The sequence below is a fragment of the Danio aesculapii genome, chromosome 10 (genome assembly GCF_903798145.1).
Source record: "Danio aesculapii chromosome 10, fDanAes4.1, whole genome shotgun sequence".
Taxonomy (NCBI): domain Eukaryota; kingdom Metazoa; phylum Chordata; class Actinopteri; order Cypriniformes; family Danionidae; genus Danio; species Danio aesculapii.
Window position 1 is genome coordinate 31141525 of NC_079444.1, and position 22970 is coordinate 31164494.

At 36.6% G+C, this 22970-nt stretch overlaps 1 protein-coding gene across 2 annotated transcripts in view; it reads left to right on the plus strand.

The window, feature by feature from the left end:
• The window catches only part of robo4 (roundabout, axon guidance receptor, homolog 4 (Drosophila)), a 35422-nt gene extending 14162 nt beyond the window's left edge, over positions 1–21260 (plus strand). For both annotated transcript variants that reach the window (XM_056467131.1, XM_056467132.1), the window contains exons 7-19: positions 832–947; positions 2161–2392; positions 2688–2809; positions 4259–4430; positions 4759–4944; positions 5032–5074; positions 5706–5821; positions 6163–6483; positions 6714–6818; positions 9938–10076; positions 13735–13989; positions 15972–16303; positions 18604–21260. In XM_056467131.1, the coding sequence (XP_056323106.1) occupies positions 832–947; positions 2161–2392; positions 2688–2809; positions 4259–4430; positions 4759–4944; positions 5032–5074; positions 5706–5821; positions 6163–6483; positions 6714–6818; positions 9938–10076; positions 13735–13989; positions 15972–16303; positions 18604–18815 (2351 nt within the window). In that variant the 3' untranslated portion in view covers positions 18816–21260. The remainder of the gene's footprint in view (positions 1–831; positions 948–2160; positions 2393–2687; positions 2810–4258; positions 4431–4758; positions 4945–5031; positions 5075–5705; positions 5822–6162; positions 6484–6713; positions 6819–9937; positions 10077–13734; positions 13990–15971; positions 16304–18603) is intronic.
• Positions 21261–22970: the final 1710 nt, after the last annotated feature.

Genomic DNA, 22970 nt, shown 5'->3' on the forward strand with positions numbered 1-22970 from the left:
ATGTAAAGTGTATATGTGTATAGGAGTGCATAGCAAATAGTGATGTTGGTTCCACAATTACTATCATCAAGTGTTCATGAGATGGATTGCCTGAGGGAAGAAACTGTTTCTGTGCCGGGCTGTTCTGGTGCGCAGTGCTCTGTAGCGTCGACCAGAAGGTAAAAGTTCAAAAAGGCAGTGTGCTGGGTGTGAGGGGTCCAGAGTGATTTTGGCAGCCCTTTTGCTCGCTCTGGAATTTGCTTAGATTAGAGAAGTCACTGTCAGTTGTTTTTATTCTTATTTAATAAAATACCTGCACTTCAGAAGATGAAAACAAAACATAATGGACATATGGTAGCTTTTGAAGATGTGAGACCACTCTTTGGGAGCCCAACTACTCAAGACAGTTCTGGAGGTAATAATATTGAACCACTTTGAAGATGGACTTTGGAAAAGGGATTTTAGAAAGACCAAAACAACATTTGAAATGTTTTACAATGTAGTCCGTCTTGTCCCATCACACTCATTTTTATCATCACAAGATGTCTTATAACAAAACCACAACTTTTTTTGATGAGAATGTATATTTATTCTAGAATGTATTTGGGAAGTGTGTTTCCATTGTAGTTTATGCTCATTGGATAAAACGTTTATACTTCTCAGTTACTCAGTTATACTACTCTAGGCATTTCTGTCAAACTTTTTTTTATTCGATATTCCAAAATACACTTAAAAATAGGTGGGTGGAAACATAGCTACTGTTTACTTTCAACTCTGACTACTTTCCAGTATGCCATTTGTATTTTTCCCACCCAGTTGACATTAGTGATGTCTGCCTAATATATGTTCCAGATTCAGGGGGCACTAGACTAAGAGACCTACACAGAGAGCTGTCAGCCTTACGTGTAAGCCTGGAAAACGTCACAGTCATGAGCACAGCCTCCAACATGTCTCAAGTTATGTGGAAGGTAATGCATTGCAGTCCTTGACCATCATGTACAGCACCATGCTTTAAAAGATTATGCTTTCTTAAAGGGAAAATTTATTTACCCTGCAAACTAGAGATAATTTTTTTGTACACAAAATAAAGAAATAATTAATGGTAGCCACCGACTTAAATAGTTTTCAAATCAAATGCAAATCAAATTTTTACATATACAAAACAATTAAAAACAACAGTACTTGACAAATGACAAATACTGTATCTATTTTTTTAAATAGACAGAAAAGCAATGATATAGGAAGTTTACATCAAAGACACATGCCAGAAAATTCAGAAACAGTTGTAAAACTGAGTTTTAGAAGTAAGTTTTAGATATAAATTTGATCTAAATGTACTCTCTGTGGTAGACTATTCCACAATTTTGGACCAGTGATGGAATCCTTGACTTACGGTTGGTCTAGATGTTGGAACTGCAATCTCAGTTAAGATAATCTAATAGTTAATTAGATTCAAATCAAAAAGATATTTTGGAGCTAAAATGTTTAGAGCTCTAAAAACAAGCAGAATTTCTAAATTAAATAATGTGATCAAAATTCAGCATACTAGTAAGAATCTTAGGTGGCTACATTTTGAAGCATCTGAAGACAACTAATATTGGATTTTCACTTTGAAATCAATTCTAAAAAAAAAAAATCACAAGCAATATAAAAAAAATATGATCAAATTTCCGAGTACTAGTCAGAATTCTGGTGGCTGCATTTTGAACCATCTGAAAATGATGAGTATGGATTTCTTTTGGCATATTGGGATATTTTGGATATTGTCTCATTTCAATGAAAAGATAATTACAATTATCAAATCTAGCTGAATGTGTGGATCACGCTCAAACTCGGCTAATGTTAAGAAACTCTTTAGACAACAATCTTAACAGGGAAAAAATAGAATGGGTTTTTTACCCAGTGTTTTCACAATGTTGAATAGAAGTCAATGCCCAACAATCTTCAAAATATCTTCTTATGGGTTCAAAAGAGGAAAGAAACTCATACAGGTTTGGAACTTGAGGGTTAGTAAATGGTGATTCAATGTCAGTTTTAGGTGAACTATCCCTTTGAACACCATCAAATCATGATCAGTTCTCTCTTCTCTTCTCTTCTCTTCTCTTCTCTTCTCTTCTCTTCTCTTCTCTTCTCTTCTCTTCTCTTCTCTTCTCTTCTCTTCTCTTCTCTTCTCTTCTCTAGTTGCAATCATTTGGTTCACAGCCTCATTATCTTGAAGGCTTTGAGGTGCTGTATCGCTCTCTCCTGCCAGCCAGCTCAGACTGGACAGCTCAAAGGGTTCCTCAGCCTGGCCTTCACACCCATGTAGGTCCTCTGAAGAGAGGCTACAAGTATGAGTTCAAAGTGCGGCCCTATGGCAGCAGCCTGTACGGCAGAGAGAGCAACACCAGACACTTGAGAGTGCCAGAGATAGGTGAGAATTACATACAAACTACACTGGTTGTATCATGGTATAAAATGGTAATTACAAATGATTACCATTTTAGTTTTTTTATGCCATAGTGTTTTAATCCTCAAATATTATGAAAAATAAAATATTAATAGTAACAACAACTGCTATTTTAAAAACATTCAAATTGAACATTGTCGTTATACTTATTGATATCAATGTTTTTGCTGTATGAGATCTATGTATTTGTGAACATAAGATATTATAGTAAACAACTAGACAATTAATACCCACCAGTAAGCATGTGCTGTGTTGTCAGTCCCCAGCGCTGCACCTCAGGATGTGTCCATAACAATGCCTGCTGAGCGTAATGACACTGTGCATCTCAGCTGGGAGCCTCCACCTCATGATGCTCACAATGGAATCATTCAGGGATATCAGGTATTGCCTGCATAAAAAAAAACATTCTTTGTGAAATATTTTATTGGTCATGACATTGGTCAAGTTCAACACATATTTCCACTCATTTCACTCATAATAAACATAAAAAATAACAAATATATAGTAACAAAGAAGTTGCACCTAATAATGTCACACACTATGTATCCATCCAAAGACGCTAATTAAATTTATGCGCAAATCTGGAATATCACATAAAAGATGTGCGAATAAAGCAGTGTTTCCATCCAACGAGTCAAAGAAAACCAAATCGTCACTTCCTGATTAACTAGCGCCAAGTGTCAACAGTAAAAACGGAATTTGCCGCAGTACAACTAGCTGCGTGAATCTTTTCTTCATTTAATAAATTACTTGCGTTTCAGAAGACAGTATGCCGATGCGCAAAGAATGCATGGTGGCGCATGAGATGCAAAACACAGATGCTCTTGACAGTTCTGAAGGTCATTAATAATATAATAACACTAATACTGAAATGGTTAAGGCATTTTAGAATGACCAAAACAACATTTAAGATGTGCTCAGCAATGTGCTCAGCTGGCTGGTTTGTCCATTCACACACATTTTTATCATCACATGATCTCTTATAACAAAATCACAACAATGTGCTTACTGGAATTTGTTCGGTAAGTGTTTCCATAGTAGTGTTTTCTTATTGAATAAAATGTTTATCCTACTCAGTTATGCGCATACATTTTTTGTGCGTATTTTCAAAATTGATGCACATCGTTGCCTTTTCATCAACCGATTTTTTTTTATATGCAGATGCAAAATGCGCAGAAAAATAGGTGGATGGAAACAGAGTCACACCAAGTAAAAATCAAAAATAAAAAAAAAACTATGATGTTAAATTAACTGAATTGAAGTGAACTATCCTTTTAAAGGGGACCTATTATGCAAAAATCACTTTTATAAGAGGAATAAACACAGTTGTGTGTTAACAGTCTGAATACAACCAGCTTCTAATGCCAAAAAAAATTAATTTTATTTTTCATAAACAGAAACTTTGACATTCTCCCTTTGTCCATGTCAGACAGCCCTGCCCATTAGTGATGATCTCTCCCTCATTTGACACATTTGTTAGTTGTAGCTCCACCCTCTTTAAAAAGAGCACAATCTTATTTGAATTTAAAGCGAATAAAAGTGGCAGTTTTGAAGAGTTGTAAAACATTACTTGTAGGGTATTTTAAGCTGAAACTTCACATACACACTCAAGGGATATCAAAGACTTATTTTACATCTAAAAAAAGCGGCATAATAGGCCCCCTTTAAAGCATGACTGAAACTAGTGTGAAATGTGTTAGAAAAAACTAAGAGGCACTTGACTTATGTTTACATGTTAAAAACTCTATATAAAATGCCAGGAAATGACTCTCTGATAATTGTGGCTCATTCTGGAAATTGTGGTATGAATGATGATGTCCTTTGTGACAGGTGTGGTGTGTGGAGTCTGAAGAACAGACGTCTTTTAACTGGACGGTGGACAGTGGGACACACAGTATTGAGATCTTCACACTGCTGCCCAGCAGGTTGTACTGGGTCACAGTGGCTGCCGTTAATGGGGCAGGTGTGGGTGTCCAGAGCGACCCATACAAACTGCTCATAGGTACGCAAAAAAAAAAAATAAAGTTCACACTTTATTTTAATGGTCCGTTTGTTGAATTTAAGTTACACTGCATCTACATGCCAACTAATTGTCATTAGATTATAAGAGGACTGTTAGGTTGAGGTTAGGGTTAGTGTAAGTTGACATGTACTTGCAAAGTTTCTTATAGTCAGTTAAATGTCTGTTTAGCAGCAGTATCAACAGATATTAAGCTAATATCTACTAATACTCAAATGGACCCTTAAAATAAAGTGTTACCAAAACTAATAATCATATTAAAGTGTGTTCTGCTCAATATAATCCCTGTCTGTTCTTTTTTTTTCCTCAGAGTCAAGACTGGAGGCGACTTCCTATCAGACAGGCATACTCAGTATGTCTCATTTCCTTAGTGTGATTAAAGAGCCGGTTTTCATTGGCAGCGCTGGCACCCTCCTGTGGTGTGTTTTGATGATTACTGCCGTGTTTTTGTACAGGAGACATTTCAGACAAGCCATTCCCGGTGGCAAAAGCTCGGGTAATCTATAATAAAGTCTCCATTTACAATCTTTTTCGCCCTATTAAACTCATATCTACATTTTATATATGTTTCATTTATTTATAGGTTTATATAGACTGGAAAGTGAAGATCTCATCATCAAACACAGGTAAAACAGTAATGATAAAGTACAGTGGTGAAAATAGTACAGTAAATACATTGTGTTGCTACGGTCTACTAAATATTGCATTTTATAAGCTCCAGTTACACAGATCATATTTAGGTAGTTAAAATTATAGGATTAAAAAATGTAGAGTAAAAATATATAGAATTCTTATTACAAAAATCAGGTATGGCATAATTATGACTTAATGTCATAATTTTGTCTGCAATTTCATAATATGACCTGATGATTTTAAATTCACATGATCATTTATGACTTATATAATTATGGCTTAATATCTCAATATTTCAACTTAAATTATTGTGCTTTCTTAAAGATATATGCTTCACCCAATAATTTAAATTGAAACCATTTAATTCGCCTCCACTTTATAGGTTTCACAAGCACAAAAGACATTTTAATAACCAGTTTGACTTTAAATATAAATGAATAAATAATTCATTCATAATTATGACCTAATACTCTTTTTTTATTAGATCTCATAATATCTATGCAATATTTCTTACTTTTGACATTTTGTGTCAAAATTATGTCTTCTGCCACTGTCATTAGACTTTTTATCTTTGGTAGTGACTGCTTTTCACAAATAACGGAGTGATCTTTCTTTCTTTTCTAGAATGGCGGCTCCAGACTCTCCTTGGATCTCAGGAGGCTGGAGGCCAGGCTCCAACAGTGAGCCCAAGCAGGGCCTTTGGACCCCGAGCCAGGAGAACTCTGGCCTTCGAAGAACCAGTGAGTCACAGCTTTAGCCTCCCCTAGAGAACTTGAAACTATAAACACCATAAAAGGGCATATAAAAAAAACACCCCAAATAATTTCTTCTTCAGGAAATACAACACCAACTTCTTTTTTAATTGTTATTATTCTTTAACGTTTCGATTTATCATCAATCTCAGCAGTCACTCTTAGTTTTTTTTCCTCTTGTCATCCCTCTGGGTGACAGATACGTCTTCATAAAAACCTCCAAAAGATGCCGATCACCCCTGAAGTCATGACTCCTCGTCAAATCTAATTAGCACTGACATCTTGGCACATTATGTAAATCAGTCTGATTTTTACCTCTCTACTGACAGCTCTGCCTATTACGGCTAAAAAGGACCCCAACCCCCTGCGGTCAGCTGTCCCCATCGTGCCAGACAATTGTGGGGTCTATGGCACCTTTTATGTGGATCTATCCGGCAATGGATTGAAGACGTTTAATAGTCCGGGCCGCTGTCCCAGAATGCCTCATGGCAACACTCAACTGCAAAACTCGGAGACCATTCGCATCACAGAGCCCATAGTCAAAACCGCTGTTGTCAGGGAAGTGCAGGCATTGCCATGGAAACGTGCCCTCCCTGCCCAGCCCAACATGGGAGTGAAGAAGGAATCATGGGAGAAAAATGTCAAGCGTGGTGAGATGTTCATTCATTCTTTATTCAGATTCAAGGCATATGTTTGCGTATGCCTACTTGTAGCTCAAGTAGTTATGCATGAAGCTAGCAATGCTAAAGTTATGGGCTTGACCTCCAGGGAAAGCAAGAACTGATAAAATGTGTGCTTTCGATGTAATGCAAGTCGCATTGAATAAAAGCATCTGCCAAATGCATAAATCTAAATGTAAATGTTTGTTTTTTTCTTCCAGAGCTGCATGCGGTGAAAAGCGCCCCACTGATGCCTCTGAATCAACAAGCTCTGGCAGTGTGCAGTGCACCGAACCATCAGCAGAGATTCAGTCAGCATCCTGCAGGTTTGAACACCAGCATTGTTATTCTTATTTAGATATTAACAAACAGAATATAGTTGGCGGCGATAGCAATTAATGTGATTTAACCAAGTCAGACATGTTCCTGGATCAACAACATTCTAATCAGCCAATCAGGGGATAAGTTTACAGGGTAATGCTTTACAATAAGGTTTCATTAGTTAATGTATTTACTAACATGAACTAAGTATGAACAATACTTGTCGAGCATATATTAATCAAAGTTCTACATTTACTAATGCCTTATTCATCCTAGTAGTTGACATTAATGCACTGTGAGTTAAATCAACTGTGTTTTTGTTAACTAACATGAACAAATTCTGTAATGAGTGTACCGTTCATTGTTTGTTCATGTTAGTAAATGCATTAACTAACATTAACTAATAAAGGGTATATGCAGGAATCCTAAAGGTAATTTCAATACCTTTTTAAGACTTTTTAAAGACCTTCTCAGAATATTTTAAGACCTCATCGCCACTTCAAGTCCTAATCAGTAATAAACAATTCTTAATAAATAGTTGTAGTTAAATAAATCAATGGAGCACAACCATGCAACAGAACTCAGATAATCTCAGAAGAAACAAAGCTTGAAAGAAAAAAATTACGCTGTTGCAGTTGCTTCAACCACCGTTTAAACTTGTCTTTCTCCAACCAGGAGTACGCAAACTTACATTTTCCTATTTTGTCATCTGTTTCGCTACATGTGGAGACCGTCACATCACCTTCCTGTGTTTGTCGCAAATTATGTGTCACCTGGACAAAGGAGCTTGACTGGACATGCCACGGCCCAAACCAATCGTGTGGATTGAGCACACCGTAGTTAATCAGGGCTCGAAATTGCGACCGTTTTGGACGCGAATGCGCCCGAAATTTTATGTATGCGATCTTAAAATATATCTGTGAGCATTTGTGCGAGTGCATAAAATTGTTGCGAATGGATTGGTTAAAATCAGCTGTCAATCACTCAGTCAGTGCCTTCTGCCTTCAGATGACAGGAGAGCTACAACCGCGAAAATGTAAAGCGCTGAAGATGAGAATGAAAACATGAAAACTGATCATGTTGTGGATGTTAATCCACCATCTACATTTTTCAAAGAGTCGATAAAAGACTTTCATTGGCTTAAAGTCCATTATGAAAATAACTAAAGCATTCACTGTAAAGTCTGTGGGACGGAATTTTCAGGTAACTGCCACATCTACACATTTTAAGCACGGGAGGTTCTTTTAAAAAATGTATTTTCTTGTGATGACGGGATTTCATTAAGACATATTTTCCTCACGCAAGCATATCTATTTTTTTGCTTGTTAGTTTTGATTAGTTTTGATTTCAAATTCAATAAATCTGTTCATGTAAAACTTGTAGTAACGGTGCTTATCATTTTTAGTGGGTGCGACTAAATTTTGGCTGGTGCGTCTAAATTTTTCAAGTTAGGAACACCAGTGCTACCAAGCAGAAAGGTTAATTTCGAGCCCTGTTAATATTTGGAAGAAAATAAATATATTTATGCTTTTTTTGTCAAACACTTTGGACAATGCTTGAACAAAATTTAAGACCTCGTAAAAACACGATTAAGACTTTTTAATACCTTTTAAGGGCCTTAATTTTTTCATAATTGATTTATCAACTTTTAATACTTTAAGACCCCGCGGACACCCTGTAATACAACCCTATTGTAAAGTGTTAGTGTTAAGTTTAGGCTTACAGTTAGAAGGTTATGTGCTTTTACAACATTGTTCTCCAACTGTTAATCCTCTGATTTTGGGAAAAATGTACAGTTGGGGTCAGAAATTAGGTATGGATTATATTTTCAAACAGGAATTCACTCTATCTCGCTTCAGCTAAAATTAGAAATCTTTATTGTCCACACATGTGGAAATTCTTTTTTGACCTCCCAAAAATCACACATACAAAAACATAAATGCAGAGCACAAACAAAAAGCTTCCTACACCACAGATTACCAACAATTTAATTATTTTTTTCAATTCACCTTTATGTGTATAGCGCTTTTACAATGTAGATTGTGTCGAAGCAGCTTCACATAAAAGGTCACAGTAAATTTAAATAGTGTAGTTCAGTATTTTAAAGTTTAAGTTCAGTTCAGTTTAGCTGAGTTCAGTGTGGTTTAATAATCACTACTGAGAGTCTAAACACTGAAGAGCAAATCCATCGATGCGCAGCCCTACAGATCCCGAACCATGCAAGCTAGAGGCGACAGCGGCGAGGAAAAAACTTCACCAATTGGCAAAAGTGAAGAAAAAAACCTCAAGAGAACCAGGCTTAGATGGTACAAGAGATTTCTTAAAAAAATTGTTTTTGCTGTAGGTACTCTGTATCGTCTACCAGAAGGAAGCTTTTCAAATTCATAATAAAGAGGATGAGTGGAGTCCTGAACTTTCTGTGAGGCTTTCCGTCTGGTCTGGTTTATATCCAGTTCTACAAGCTGCTTCTGGGGGTCCAATATGATCTTACTAGCTGTGTTAACAATAGTTGCAAGTTTATACTTGCTTCTAGCTCCAAGATTTCCATACCAGCAAGAAATAATATAGGAGATAATACTTTCATCCAGACTGGTATAAACCTTTCTCAGAATACCCTTACTAACATTAAAACTATTTAATTTCCTTAAAAGAAAGAGTCTCTGTGTTGCCTTCTTATAGATGTAGTCACCAAAATTAATATCTAAAATAAACCCTAAGTACTTAAAACTGTTTACAATCTCAACGTGTTTACCCTTAATAACTGGATGACATATAGGATGCCCTTTCCAACTAATAATTAGCACTGTCCTCGCACCATGTCACCAGATGTTCCATGTGCTCAAAGTAGGCTCTTTTTAGCTCCTCCTTTTCTTTGACCGTAAGTCCAACCATGGCCATGTCATCAGCATACTTGAGTGGGGTAATATTGCTTTCAGAAATCTGCATTTCACTTATATACATGGAAAATAATACAGGTGATATCACACAGCCTTGGTGTACTCCAGTGTTTAAAACAACCTCTTCAGATATTGAACCCTGTACAGACACTTGGCTCCCTGTCCTAATAAAAGTATAAATCTTTAAAAAAAAAAAATCTCTTCTAAGCTGGTCTACATCTCCTCAGGTGGCGTATCGGAGTCTGTGAAGCCGCTGAGTTCTCCACGTATCCTGCACTACTCTGCCTCCCTGCAGCTGGTGGACATGTTACCCAGCCCTCCACCTCCTCCCATGGAGGACAACCACAGCCTGAGCTCAGAGGACGAGTAAGAATCACACTTACACAGCAAAAGCGAAATGTGCAGAGCTTTTATAGCTCTTATTGAATAAGAGTGGTTCATGACTCCTAATGCATTTAATGTTACTTTATAAATACTAAATCTATCCTGATACATTTTAAAAATTCACTTTGTAAAAATTGTAGTTGAAACATAATAGGATAGTTCACTCAAAACCATTGTCATAGTTTACTCACCCTTCACTTGTTCAAAACCTATTTATGTTTCTTTCTTCTGTTAAGCACAAAATAAGTTATTCTGAAGAATGCTGGTAGCCATTGACTTCTGAAGTACTTCCTTTCTACTTTGAAAGTCAATGGAGCAACCAGCTTTCTTTTAAAAATCTTCTTTTGTGTTTAACAGAAATCATGAAGGTTTAAAACCACATGAGGAAGATTAAATGATGAGGTGATTTTCATTTTTGGGTAAACTATCCCTAAGTGCTTGAGGGTATGTTTACATGACAATGATAAAGAATTTAAAACTCTAAATGTTTTGCTCATATACAGATGACAACGTTCTCAAATAATTAACATTTAAAAACTATTTAAAAGGCTGTTTCATGGTATCATTTTCAGAAACATGCACTTTGAAAACTATTTTAAGGTTTTAGACCCTCAAAACCTTAGCTATGTAAAAGACAAAATTCTAAAGTTTTCCATTTTCTGTGAGAATTGTCTTGTGTAAAATTACAGTTAAATTAACATTTCCGAATGCTACTCCTAAAACATGAGTCCTAAAAACACAAATGACACAATTGTTGAAAAGCTAAAAGAATTTGAGGTATAGTTTGTCTGGGAGCAGTTTAATTTAATATTAATTTAACATGTCATAAAGCTCCAATCATCTCAGACTGGTTTCTTGAACATGACGATGAGTTCACTGTACTCAAATGGCCTCCACAGTCACCAGATCTCATTCCAATAGACTTTCAATCCAACCTTTGGGTTGTGGTGGAACAGGAGATTCGCATCACAGATGTGCAGCGTTGATGCTACCATGTCAATATGGACCAAAATCTCTGAGGAATATTTCCAGTACCTTATTAAATCTATGCCACAAATGGATTAGGGCAGTTCTGAAGGCAAAAGGAGGTCCAACCCAGTGCTAGTCAGGTGTACCTAATAAAGGGGCCGGTGAGTGTAGATGCTCTGAACTTCTAGTTTTCCTTTTATCAGACAGTTCAATTCCACATGTGAGAACTTCAGATAATCGCCCTTCTCCCTACGGCTTCTCAAATGGGCATAAACTTCAGAGTTTCTCCATTCTGTCATAGCAGGATGTGAGTGGTCCTTAATAACTACTGCCACAGAACCCAAGATTTCTGTCCATCTCCCGGACATTTGAGGGGTCGTGGCCCTGCAGGTCTGTAATGACGGTGTCTGTGACAATACTATGTCATTATACTTTGAGAAAAGAGAAGTCTACTACTGTCTCTCTGCTCTCAGACTACAAGACTGAAAACCAATTTAGCCTATTGCTCAAGTCTAATGGACAGGGAGGCAGAAGGGGAAATGGCCCACGCTATTTATTAGAAGGTCTGTAAGTGGGAGGAAGTGTGTTTTAAATGCTGTAGGACACAGACAGGAAGCTAATTTTGGCAGCGAACACTGAAACTGCAGGCTTCATGCCACAAGGGACAGACAAAAAAAAAGGACCAGAGTTGCAAGCTGGAACACACATAGAACTGCCCACTCAGAAAGTGTCAAAATCCTACACAGATATTAGGACATAAACACCCTCCTAAGAGGTCATTTTATTGCTGATGGGTTGCTCTTTAAAGTCTCAGGAGACCTTATGGTGTTATTAGTTATGTTCATGTAAGTGCTTTGTCTGCTGAAATTTCCTAGACTCAAATGTGATTATAGAAGTATAAAAAAAGTTAATTTTGCAATGAACTTTTAATTGCACACATTGGAGCTTCTGAAAATTATTTATTTATTTACTTCTTAATACTCGAAATACTGGGGTATTTTTTTAATTTATTCTTTCTCTCTGGTGCATATTATGATTTCCATTTGTGATTTTACTTTGCAATGGGAAAATATCAAAAACAATTCACTGAGAAAAATGCCGGAAAAAATAGACTTCATGGTCTGTAATTAAGAATAGTAAAATGCATTAATTTGTGTTAATTTATTCTTGGTTAATTAAATCCGTTGAAGGAACAAATTAGTAAAATGTGCTGACAATTTACATAAAATAAAAGGAATCAATTTATTAATGGTATTCATGGCTAGAAAACCTGTTTTTTTCACTCTAGCTTTAAAAAGATTTAAACTAAGATAGAAATGAACATGCAGGGAAAAAAGCTGGCCACAAATTACTAATTAGCATTAGCAATTAGCAGTGAAATAAATAGGAATAGCCTCCTAGTAGGGTTGTCACGATACTGGAATTCAATACCAATCGGTACTGAAATGTTAAAAACGTCCATTTCCTGCGAACATTTGAGCGCTGTGGAGTACGTTCTTAAACAGCGCTGATTTGCCATTGTGTTCACATGCTTAACAGAAATGACTGTGATTGTCTCCACTTTCCTTCCTAATCTGCAATTGCCTCTCTGGCTATACCACTAACTGTGCCCTCTTTCTCCCTCTCTCTCTTAAAAAAAAAAAAAAAAGACTTTTACACACCTGAAACTTGTCTATAGCGCTTGTTCACTGCTGCTCTTATAGTTGTGTAAATTGCTTCCTTGTCCTCATTTGTAAGTCGCTTTGGATAAAAGCGTCTGCTAAATGACTAAATGTAAATGTAAATGTAAAATGATTGGTTGTGAAGGTTATCGGTTCACCGAACTCAGATACAACCATAGAAACAGAGACACTGGAGTATTTTAAAGTCCCGTCGATCAGCTGGTTTGTCTATAAGCTGACAAACAAGCGATCTGCTGATGAATTGCGGCTTTAAAACGCTCCAGCGTCCCTTTATCTGTGGTTACACACAGTAAACAGCGGTGAGTTCGGTGAACCGATAACCTTCAGGGCCAATCACAGTCATTTGTGTTGAGCATGTGAACACAATGGCAAATCGGCGCTGTTTATTACGGCGAATCACAGTCATTTTTGTTGAGCACATGAACACAATGGCAAATCAGCGCTGTTTAAGAACATGCTCAAATGTTCGCTGGAAATTTACGTTTTTTAAAATGTCAGTACCGATTGGTATCGAATTTCGGTATAGTGACAACCCTATCTCCTAGCTTAGCAAATATCTATCTAAAGATAGCAGACTAGATGGCTAACATATGTTAAGTTAATTTGCTGAGCAATTAGCACTTAAATCTTTAATTGTAGCTAGTATTACGTAGAATGCTAGTGCTGCCTTGTGGCTGGAATGACATCCCCTGCATTAAACAAGCCAGAGTAATTGGCGATTCAATCCTGAGGCACCCCTGACGAATAGTCACTATGCCAGTGTGCAGGTAAATTTCACTCCTCTGAACCCGAATAGGTGTTCTAGCTAGAGCCCATGGTCTTTAGCTTCCTTGTTAGAGTGATTGACTCCCATGCAGAAAGTGACCAGTTCGATCCCAGTTCGGAGCGGGTTGGATTGTGTAGGACCGGTAGGGTTACAATAGTCTACTAACTAGTCAGAAAGGTAGCACAATTAACAAGCTCATTTTATTATATTTCTGATCCCTCAGGTCTACCAGATCCACCAAGCTAACAGTGGACATTGGTTCTCAGCAGTCTGTATGTGCTGCCTCTGGGCTCCAGGGTTCAGCTTCAGCCACTACAGGCTGTCCAAACAACCACAGTCCAGCCCAGCTAAGCCCATCCTTTAGCCATCTGTCCACAGCCTCCTTCTGCCTCTCCACTGATGACTACCAGGACACGACGCTCAGCACTCAGGGCCACACTCAATACATGGAGATCAGCCCCAAACCACAGAGACAGAGGTAAGAGAACACCTATAAGTGTCTCCCATACATTGATTTATTTTGTGACGGCTGACCACAATATGAACACTGACTGCCATAAATGGGCTAGATAGTTCCTGTCAGTAGAAATTGACAGGCACAAACACATGTCATTTGCTCAGATATCACACTGTCCATGCTACTAGCTTGATATTATTCATTAAGTAGCTTCAATAGCAAAATAAAAAGCTACACAATGTGGTTTTTACTATTTTCAGAGGAATTTTACCTACATTATTTTTAAATACGCAGCCACAATCTCTCACTCTATAATTTATTCAAATAACTGCTGTCCTTTTAAACTATTTATTAGAATTTAACAACGATAGACAAAGTTGAGGAGTGTTTCTGTAATCAAGACAGTAGCTGGGTTTAACTTAACTATAACTTTTTAAATCTGGGAAATGTGAGCTGTTCGGACATTGTAGCTGTTTTTGTTGCCTGTGCCTTTAATGCTAATGAGCTGGGAAACTGCACTCCTACGTCATGTTGGGATCAGCCTCAAAATGGGAGGGATTAGGATCCTATTTTAACGTCAGGAAAATTTAAAAAAGAGACTTACTGTGTTTATATCACCCCAATATGTCTGTGGACACACTATACCTACACACAGTTCTGTCCAAACAGCTTACAAAAGATAATTTTCATCATAGCTGCCCTTTAATGGAAACACCTAATTCAAGTTTTTTTTTTTCCTTCATTTTTTTGCGAACTTTGAAAAGATTTGTTTTACGTTAAGATTGAAACCCAGCTGATGATTTTGCATTGCTAGTAAAATAAGCTAAATTAAATTGTCTGTGTGTGAATTGCGCTATTCAAATAGACTGTCAAAACTGCAGAGTTCCACAACCTGACACAAATCCATTAGGTTAATGTAATTAATTTAAGTAGATTAAACATAAAAAATAAGCTTCACCCCCCAAAAAATCTAGGAATTGTGTCGTTTGAGCTAATTTTAAATAAGTAGTTTGAACAAGCAGCAAAAATCTTTTTTTGAGTGTCAACTTGATCTTCTTTATTTTGTTAAATAAACTACATTAGCCGCTCTAACAACTTCTAACTCGCATTTGGTTTTTTTTTTTCTTATTTTTTAGCGAACTCTGAAAAGGTTCGCTTCATGTTAAGATGGAAACCCAGCTAATGATTTTACATTGCTAGTAAAATAAGCTAAAATAAGCTAAAGTTCCACAACCTACACAAATCCATTAAGTTAACATAACTAATTTAAGTACACTGAACTTAAAGTTTAAAAGTTTCCCCCTCCAAATAATCTAGGTACAGTATGGTGTCGTTTCAGCTCATTTTAAATATGTATTTTAAACAAGCAGCAAAAATCAAGTGTCAACTTGATCTTCTTTATATTGCCAAATAAACTACATTAGCCATTCTTACAACTTCTAACTCACATTTAAGGCTTTTTCTTCAATTTTTGCAAACTTTGAAAAGATTTGGTTTACGTTAACATGGAAACCCAGCTAATGATTTAGATTTTTCTGGAAAAATAAGTGAAAATAAATTGTCAGTGTGTGCGAATTGCCCTATCCAAATACACTGTAAAAAATGCAGAGTTCGGCAACCTAACACAATCCAAGATAACGTAATTAATTTAAGTAGTTTGAACATAAAAAAATAAGTTTGTGTCGTTTCAGCTAATTTTAAATAAGTAGTTTGAACAAGCAATAAATATATTTTTTGAGTGTCAACTTGATCTTTTTTATATTGCTAAACAAATACAAAATGTGGTAAAAAAAGAATGAGAGTTAAAGACTGATATTTTCTGAAGCCTACGAATACACAGTGTTACAAGTTAAATCTGCTAATAAATCCGCCTTTTGCTTCCACATTCGCAATATTTGCAATATTAAATAACTCACTTTGTATGAATGTATTTAAAGAGTGGCCACAAATGCAGTAGTCAGTCACATATGAAGACTGGGACTTATTTTGATGTCTTCCTTCAGCACATCCCATCAGAGTACTCCATCGATGCCCCGTCCATTCTCTCCTACACCCACGCTGGGCTATATCTGTGGGCCTGGGGACCGGGAGATGGATGAGGAGCAGGAGACTGTGCCGATCGGCCTCAGGAGAGCCACTCTAAGGAGCACACCGTCCTCTTGCTGCAGCGAATGGGAGGGTTCATTGTGGAACGGCTGGGGTTCGGTGTCTGAGAGCAACGTGACTAGCGCTCGCACCAGCATCATCAGCTCCTCGGACTGCTCCTTCATAAATGATGCCAACTTCGCCCGCGTCCTGGCTTTGACTGCTGAATCCATGAGCGGTACTTTATCAGGTGAGATACAAATTCTCTTCAACATTTGTAGTATGAATACATAAATATTGAAGTAGCTGGTTTGCTAGAAGCAAGTGCTGAGGTAGATCCCAGAAATGGCCACTAGGTGGAACAATTTCCCTGTGAAGCCAAGCTCTCTGGGTTTATCAGCTGGGCCAGATTGAAAAGCTTTGCTAATGTGCAAACTATTGAAAATGGCCAGTATTTACTTAGTCCAAAATAAAATAATACTTAAAAATAAAACAACTACATAAATAAGTGTAAATAATTTTAATCAAGTTCAAATAAAAGTATATTATTATATTAATCCCAGATCTCAACTTTTACATGTAAACTACATTATTATGTCATATAAATAATAATTATTGTTATTAAAGCACACAATATACTGACATTGAGGAGATGAAACTGTTGAATAAAGTGATTATTTTTGTTTTATGCCTGCACAAACTTATTCATGTAGTTTCTGATTGAACCACTGAAGCCATATTGTGTTTTGAGCATGTTTTTGGTATTTTTCTGGGATTTGAACATCGAGGTCATGGCTGTTTACACTCAGAATATGACATTTGCTGTTTTTTCAAACCACTTCTTTAAAATGAGCTGTAACAACATGGTTCTTGAGGGTTCTTTGCAACAGACTTAATTGTTTTATGTTCAATCTTACATTTGTAAAAAAAATAATAATTTAACTTAATTTCTTTATTTTGTCCCAACACAAATCAATTGTGTGGAATGCAGCATTTTTTACAGTGTATGGAGAATTCAGGACCTCAGATTTCAGCTAAAATATTGGTAATTAATCTAAAATCTCATTAGAATGTTAATGTATTGAATATGTACGTTTAATGTAATACAATTACTGTTGTTTGTTAAAGGCACAGTATGTAGTTTTTGCAAAGGCAAATTTCTTCTGGGTCTACTCATAAGTTATTTATAAATCCGATAAGATTTACGTGTGATCACTTAAATCTTAAGCCTGGTTTCTCTCGAGGTTTTTTTCTTTCACTTTGTCAAAATAAAGTTTTCTCCTCGCCACTGTCGCCACAGGCTTGCTTGGTTTGGAGCTGCGCATTGATGGATATGCTCTTCAGTGTTTGGACTTTCAGCAGTGAAAAATAAACCACACTGAACTGAACTATACTGAACTTCAATTCTGAAAACTAGACTGACACAGTTTCAATTTACTAGAACTCTGCTTTGACACAATCTAGATTGTAAAGGTGCTATAGAAATAAAAACAAACTGAATTGAATCACATTGTGATTTTTTTAGCTGCTTACCAGCTTCTTCTTTTCAGCTTGTCATTGTCAGTCACACGTTTCTCAGCTCTTCGGTGCTGTAAAATTATTCTGTCTCATTTGCATAGTCAACAAACACGTTATGCAAATATTTGCTTCAATTCAGTTCCTTTGGAATTATACATAATTACGTGTTATGACAAACAGTGGCTACAAAGTATCTAGGGACTTTATTCTCACTTAATAATATCTGAATATCATTGCATTCCACAAAATATATGTGGCCTTTATTCTAATTAAAAGATAAATACTGTACAAAAAGGGCTTTTGGTAGAGATAAATGAAGACAAAATATTTTTGGATGCTTTCAGGTTGTCAGATTTGAATGGAACATTTTAACGATTGATATGAGACCAGTAGGTTAAAAATAACAACAACAAAAATTCAATAGCTCGGAGTCATCATCTGATCTGATACCTTGTTATCTAATGCAATCACATTCAGACTATTTGAAGTGTCTCTTAAGTGCCTTTCGTGATCATTGCATAACCAAAGGGGAAGAACTTTGTATTTGGGAAGAGAATTTCCATTGTCAGATCACATTGGCGAGGCACTGCAGCATCACGCTTCCCAATGAGACAGTGAAAAATAGCAACGCTACTTTGCTACAATGAAAAATAATGGGATTTGAGGGCCTGTCTGCAAATTGTCTGCACTCCCCCACCGTCCGCTCTGAAGTTTCAGCAAATCAATCACGGCTTTCAAAAGAGAAACCTACAGGGACTTTCCTCTCTCCATTTGCTGATTGTTTCCCCCTTTCGCTCTCCCTCCGTCTATCTTTCAATCTCGGCGAATGCATCAGGTTAAATGACTGGTACATTGTAAACCGATGTGGCCAGCAGCATTGTGCGCTTTTATCCGGTGTTATTATGGTCAAATTGACTTGTGCATCTTTATGCGTGTTAACAGATTGCCTGTCTTTGTGTATTTTGCACCTATGTGCATGTGTGCGCATACATCGCTCTTAATCTGCTTCGTGATGTGTGTGTGATGGTGCAGATTTCTCCCCGCCTGCGTCCCCCCTGAGTGTCCTGTTCCCCCCTCGAGAGTGTTTTGGAGAGGTGGAGCCTCTGCCCGTGTGGGACTGGAGCACAGCATGGGTGGAAGAGTTGGAGGCCCAGTTTAAAGCCTCCAGAGACCCCAGAAGACCTGCCCGAAACTCAGGCATTGAGCGTTGGAGAGGACATCTGGAGAGCCCCTCGCACCGATGATCGACCCACACATGCTTAAGGCTTGTTTATGGACTACATTTCCCTGCGTTCCTCAGGGCAACTGCCTTTACTTGTAGTTACAACGAGTTTGGGTTAGTAGCAAGGTCAGTTAAATCGAACACACTGCTGCAAGGTACAGTATGTGCAGTGTACACCACTTTCCATATGGACAGTTGTACCACACCATCATAAAGACTATTGTAAATAAAGCAGTTTTATTTAATAAACCTCCACATAAGCTTTTATAAATAAAATATCATTTGCGATTTTATATGACAGAGCTATCTAAACCAGTGGTCCCAACTTTTTTATCACAGCGGACCGGTCAACACTTGACAACTTTACAGCAGCCCGGGGGATTCTATGTAGATTGCTACGACCATCAACCGTTTTCTTAGAAGATGACAAGCTGATCAAACATTGCTGTAACTCTGATACAAGTTTAATTTATGGAGAAAATTAAAAGTACTGCATTGTTTGGGTGTTTGTGTTTGTCTGAGATAATTAGTCTACTGAAATGTGTATGTTCCATACAAAGTATGAAGCTGATCAGTTAGATCTCGTCCATGACTCACGAAACCGGGTGCGCCTGGCACGCATGCATCCCATGACCATGCTCAAGCAGTGCGCCTCCATTGAAAATAACAAACTTGTGCGCGGAAAATATACGATACGTGAACAACTCATTTGCTATCATTTGCGATCTCCAGCAGTTGATCTTCTTCTTGCACAGACATGCTGGATTCACCTAATTAGTTGACAAATGAGTTGCAGATCCATTCCTTGGCAGTTTGCGGGTCCTCCCTTGGACCTTTTCCGCTTCGCGAAGAAACTTCCCAAAGATGTCTGTTTCTTACTTATTTTGCTAGCTTGTGGGTTCAATTTTGGCACTCAAGTGACCGAGATATAACCCGAGAATATAAAAGATTTTTCAAAATAAAATATCGTTCAGACTTGGATAATAAATAAAATGGAAAAAATTAAGGATTTGTTGTGCAGCCTGGTAACAATTGATCCACGAACCGGTACCGGTACGCAGCCCAGAGGGTTTGGGACCACTGATCTTAAATTACACGGGAAATATTATACGAGACGTTTTGTATTTTTAGTTTTTATTATGATTTTTTTTCTTGTTTTTTTTGTGTATTTTATATTAAATAGTAGTTGATTTTGCATTTAAACTGGAATATAACTGAAGTTAATGTTAGCGATTGTAGATCGTATGTTTTTTAACGGCTATATCTAGAATTGGGAAACCGCATTAGCGACACTGGTGTCTGTTCTGTGAACTGCATCAGGCTGACAGACGAAGAATTGAAAAATATACAGTCATGATAATTTGATTATAAAGTATATTTGAGATTACAGACCATTTAGGTCTATGTGAAATATAGTCTGACTGCAGTATCTCATGATACATTGAGATTATGTTGACATTCGTTGCAGATGTCATAGAATGGAAAGAATGGGAGTTCATCACATATATTTTCAAAGTCAAATCATCCTGAACATCGTTCACATAAAGTTTATTTGTTACAAGATTTTCACATATTGACAAAAAAGGGTGATGACTGCATGAAGTATATTACATTCGTACATATAGGCCATTTTAAAGAAGTTATTTTATTGTTTATTACCCATTAATTAGTATTGAATTGTTTTAGATGTTCTTTTTATGTACATCATAAACATTCCTCACTTTCTGCACTACTAAAGAGCTGCATTTTAAGCATTATATTTTTACTAATTGACTTTTAAAAATTGTAATAAACATATTTTATCACAAGAAGTAGTATCTGCCTCTAAGATCCCTGTGACAAATGTCTGTGTTATTTTTTGCTGCATTGTTTCTAACTGTCTCATAGTTAAGGGGGAGTACAAGAGGTCTGTCAACAGAACACGTACGGCCCTCCGGAGCTCTAATCCTCACCGCAAGCCAGAAGAACCAAATCAGACAACCCTTGACACCCACCGGACACACACACACAGAAAACACAAGTGACCATGGCATGACTGCAGAGGGATTATCGCTTGTCCCCTTCTCTCTCTCTCTCTCCCTACGGCCATATGCTTGGCACAAAAACACACCTCCCCCTTTACACACTTGTATTCGTGTGCACATAAACACACTATTCAGATCTACAGCCTTGAATTCGTCTGTGGCCAAAAAGACATCTTTTTATAGCCTGCTGGTAATCCTTTGACCCAGTTTGCCATGCAAGAGCACACTAATACACTACCAACTTTTGCCTGTCTTGCACTCAGTTTGGTTCATTTGTCACAGAAGAGGTCCCGCAAGGGTTATTTTGCAGGAAACAAGTCTTTATAACGTGATTTAGTTTTGTGGAAGTACTGTTGATCAAATGCCTGCTGATTACATCCTTGAGATAAAATGTTCAGCAAGAATTTTGCATTTTGTGAATAAATGTGCGCAAAAATTGCAAAGGTGTTCAGTGTGGTTTTAAATCAGGGGTCTCAAACTCCTGACTGACAAGATTCGGCCGCCCAAAATATATGTTTTTGAATCATTATCATTGTTGTGCACGTAACCACTGGCAGTTTTTAACCCCCGCCTATTGGATGTTTAAAGTACTGCACTATATTATACCTTATTTTTTCAGTTTTACTTTTGTTTTAATCCTGTGGCTGATTTAAACGTTGAAATAAATGTGCCAAAGTGCTCTATTTTTACTAAAGCTTTATATTTGTAAATATTCAAGGGTCATTTGATTATTATCAGTTTTATACCACCTGTATTTTGTTGAACAAACACTTTTTCATGGCTTACATGTTATGCTGGTGGTGTAACAAGTATGCTAATTTAGCTAATATTCGATTCAAATGGTCTCATTTAATAGAGATTTTCCTCATATGCATATTGAGATTTCTATGAAAACTGCTGGTTGAATTGAACAAGTCAAAGTACACAGTTTATAATGGTTGGTTCATTAATGTAAATAGAAGTTGTTGTTTTTTTACCTGTTTTAAATGGTGTACGATAAAACATGGTCACATTTATAATGAATTTGCAATTCGAAGTATAAGTCACAAAAACAAGAATAAGTGTGAGAATTAAATGACTAATAAATGTAATTAGGACACAATTGCTAGACATGATGTTGCTAATATGAGAAATAAAGTTCCACTTGTTTCATATAAAGCTACAAATATCATAAATTGCTAGATGGTTTTTTTAGGTTTAATTTTGGCATTTTTTGCTATTATTATGAAAGTGCAGTAGACATTGACAGGAAGTGAAGCTGGAGTGAGAGAGAGGGATGAGATCGCAAAAGGTCTCAATAGGGCTGCACGATATTGGAAAAAACAGACATTTAATATATTTTTTTTCTGGGATTTGTGATATGAATTTAATTTCATAAGATGACTTTAGTAACTCTATTTGGAAAGAATTCATCAATTTACTTTGATTGAGAGTTTGACTTGCTTGACAGGCTTGGATTTTGTAAGTGAGTGCATCGGCAAAAAAAACATACAAAATGACCCAAAAATATATAAAATAAACAAATTAAATCACGGATAAAAACAACAGAACAATGAGAAAAATAAAATAAAAAGCACTTTATGGACTCAATGGAGTTTAACAGTATTGAGGTACAGAAATTCAATAATCAAACTGTATAAATAAGCACAATCATTCTTTGTTAAAGTGGCAGATTGTATAATTTCTTGTGCCCAAATGGTTTTAAATTTACTTGAAATCTTAATCACAGACCTTGAAAACATAAAAATAAACCAAAACCTTTCACTAATATATTGGGTTTACACTTTGCAATCAAATCATGTGCTCTGAACTGTGGTTCCTGGTTAATTACTATTGCCAACTTGATAGGGCTGCACAGTTCTGGCTAAAATGAGAATCACGATTTCTTTTTTGGCTTAAAATCAAGATGATTCTCATGATTCTGTTTATGAAAAATAAAGGTTAGTATGAGTAGGCTACTATTATTGTTATTTCTCAAACATATGGTAAAACAACAATAATATTAGGCCTATGTGTAGGTCTACTGTCGGTTAAAATGCTAAATTGTGCATAGACTTGGAATAGTGTACTTGAATAGACTGAATGATTACATCAGAATACAACTATTCATAATTATGAAGTTAAAATATTATCTTTGAGACATACTAGCCATT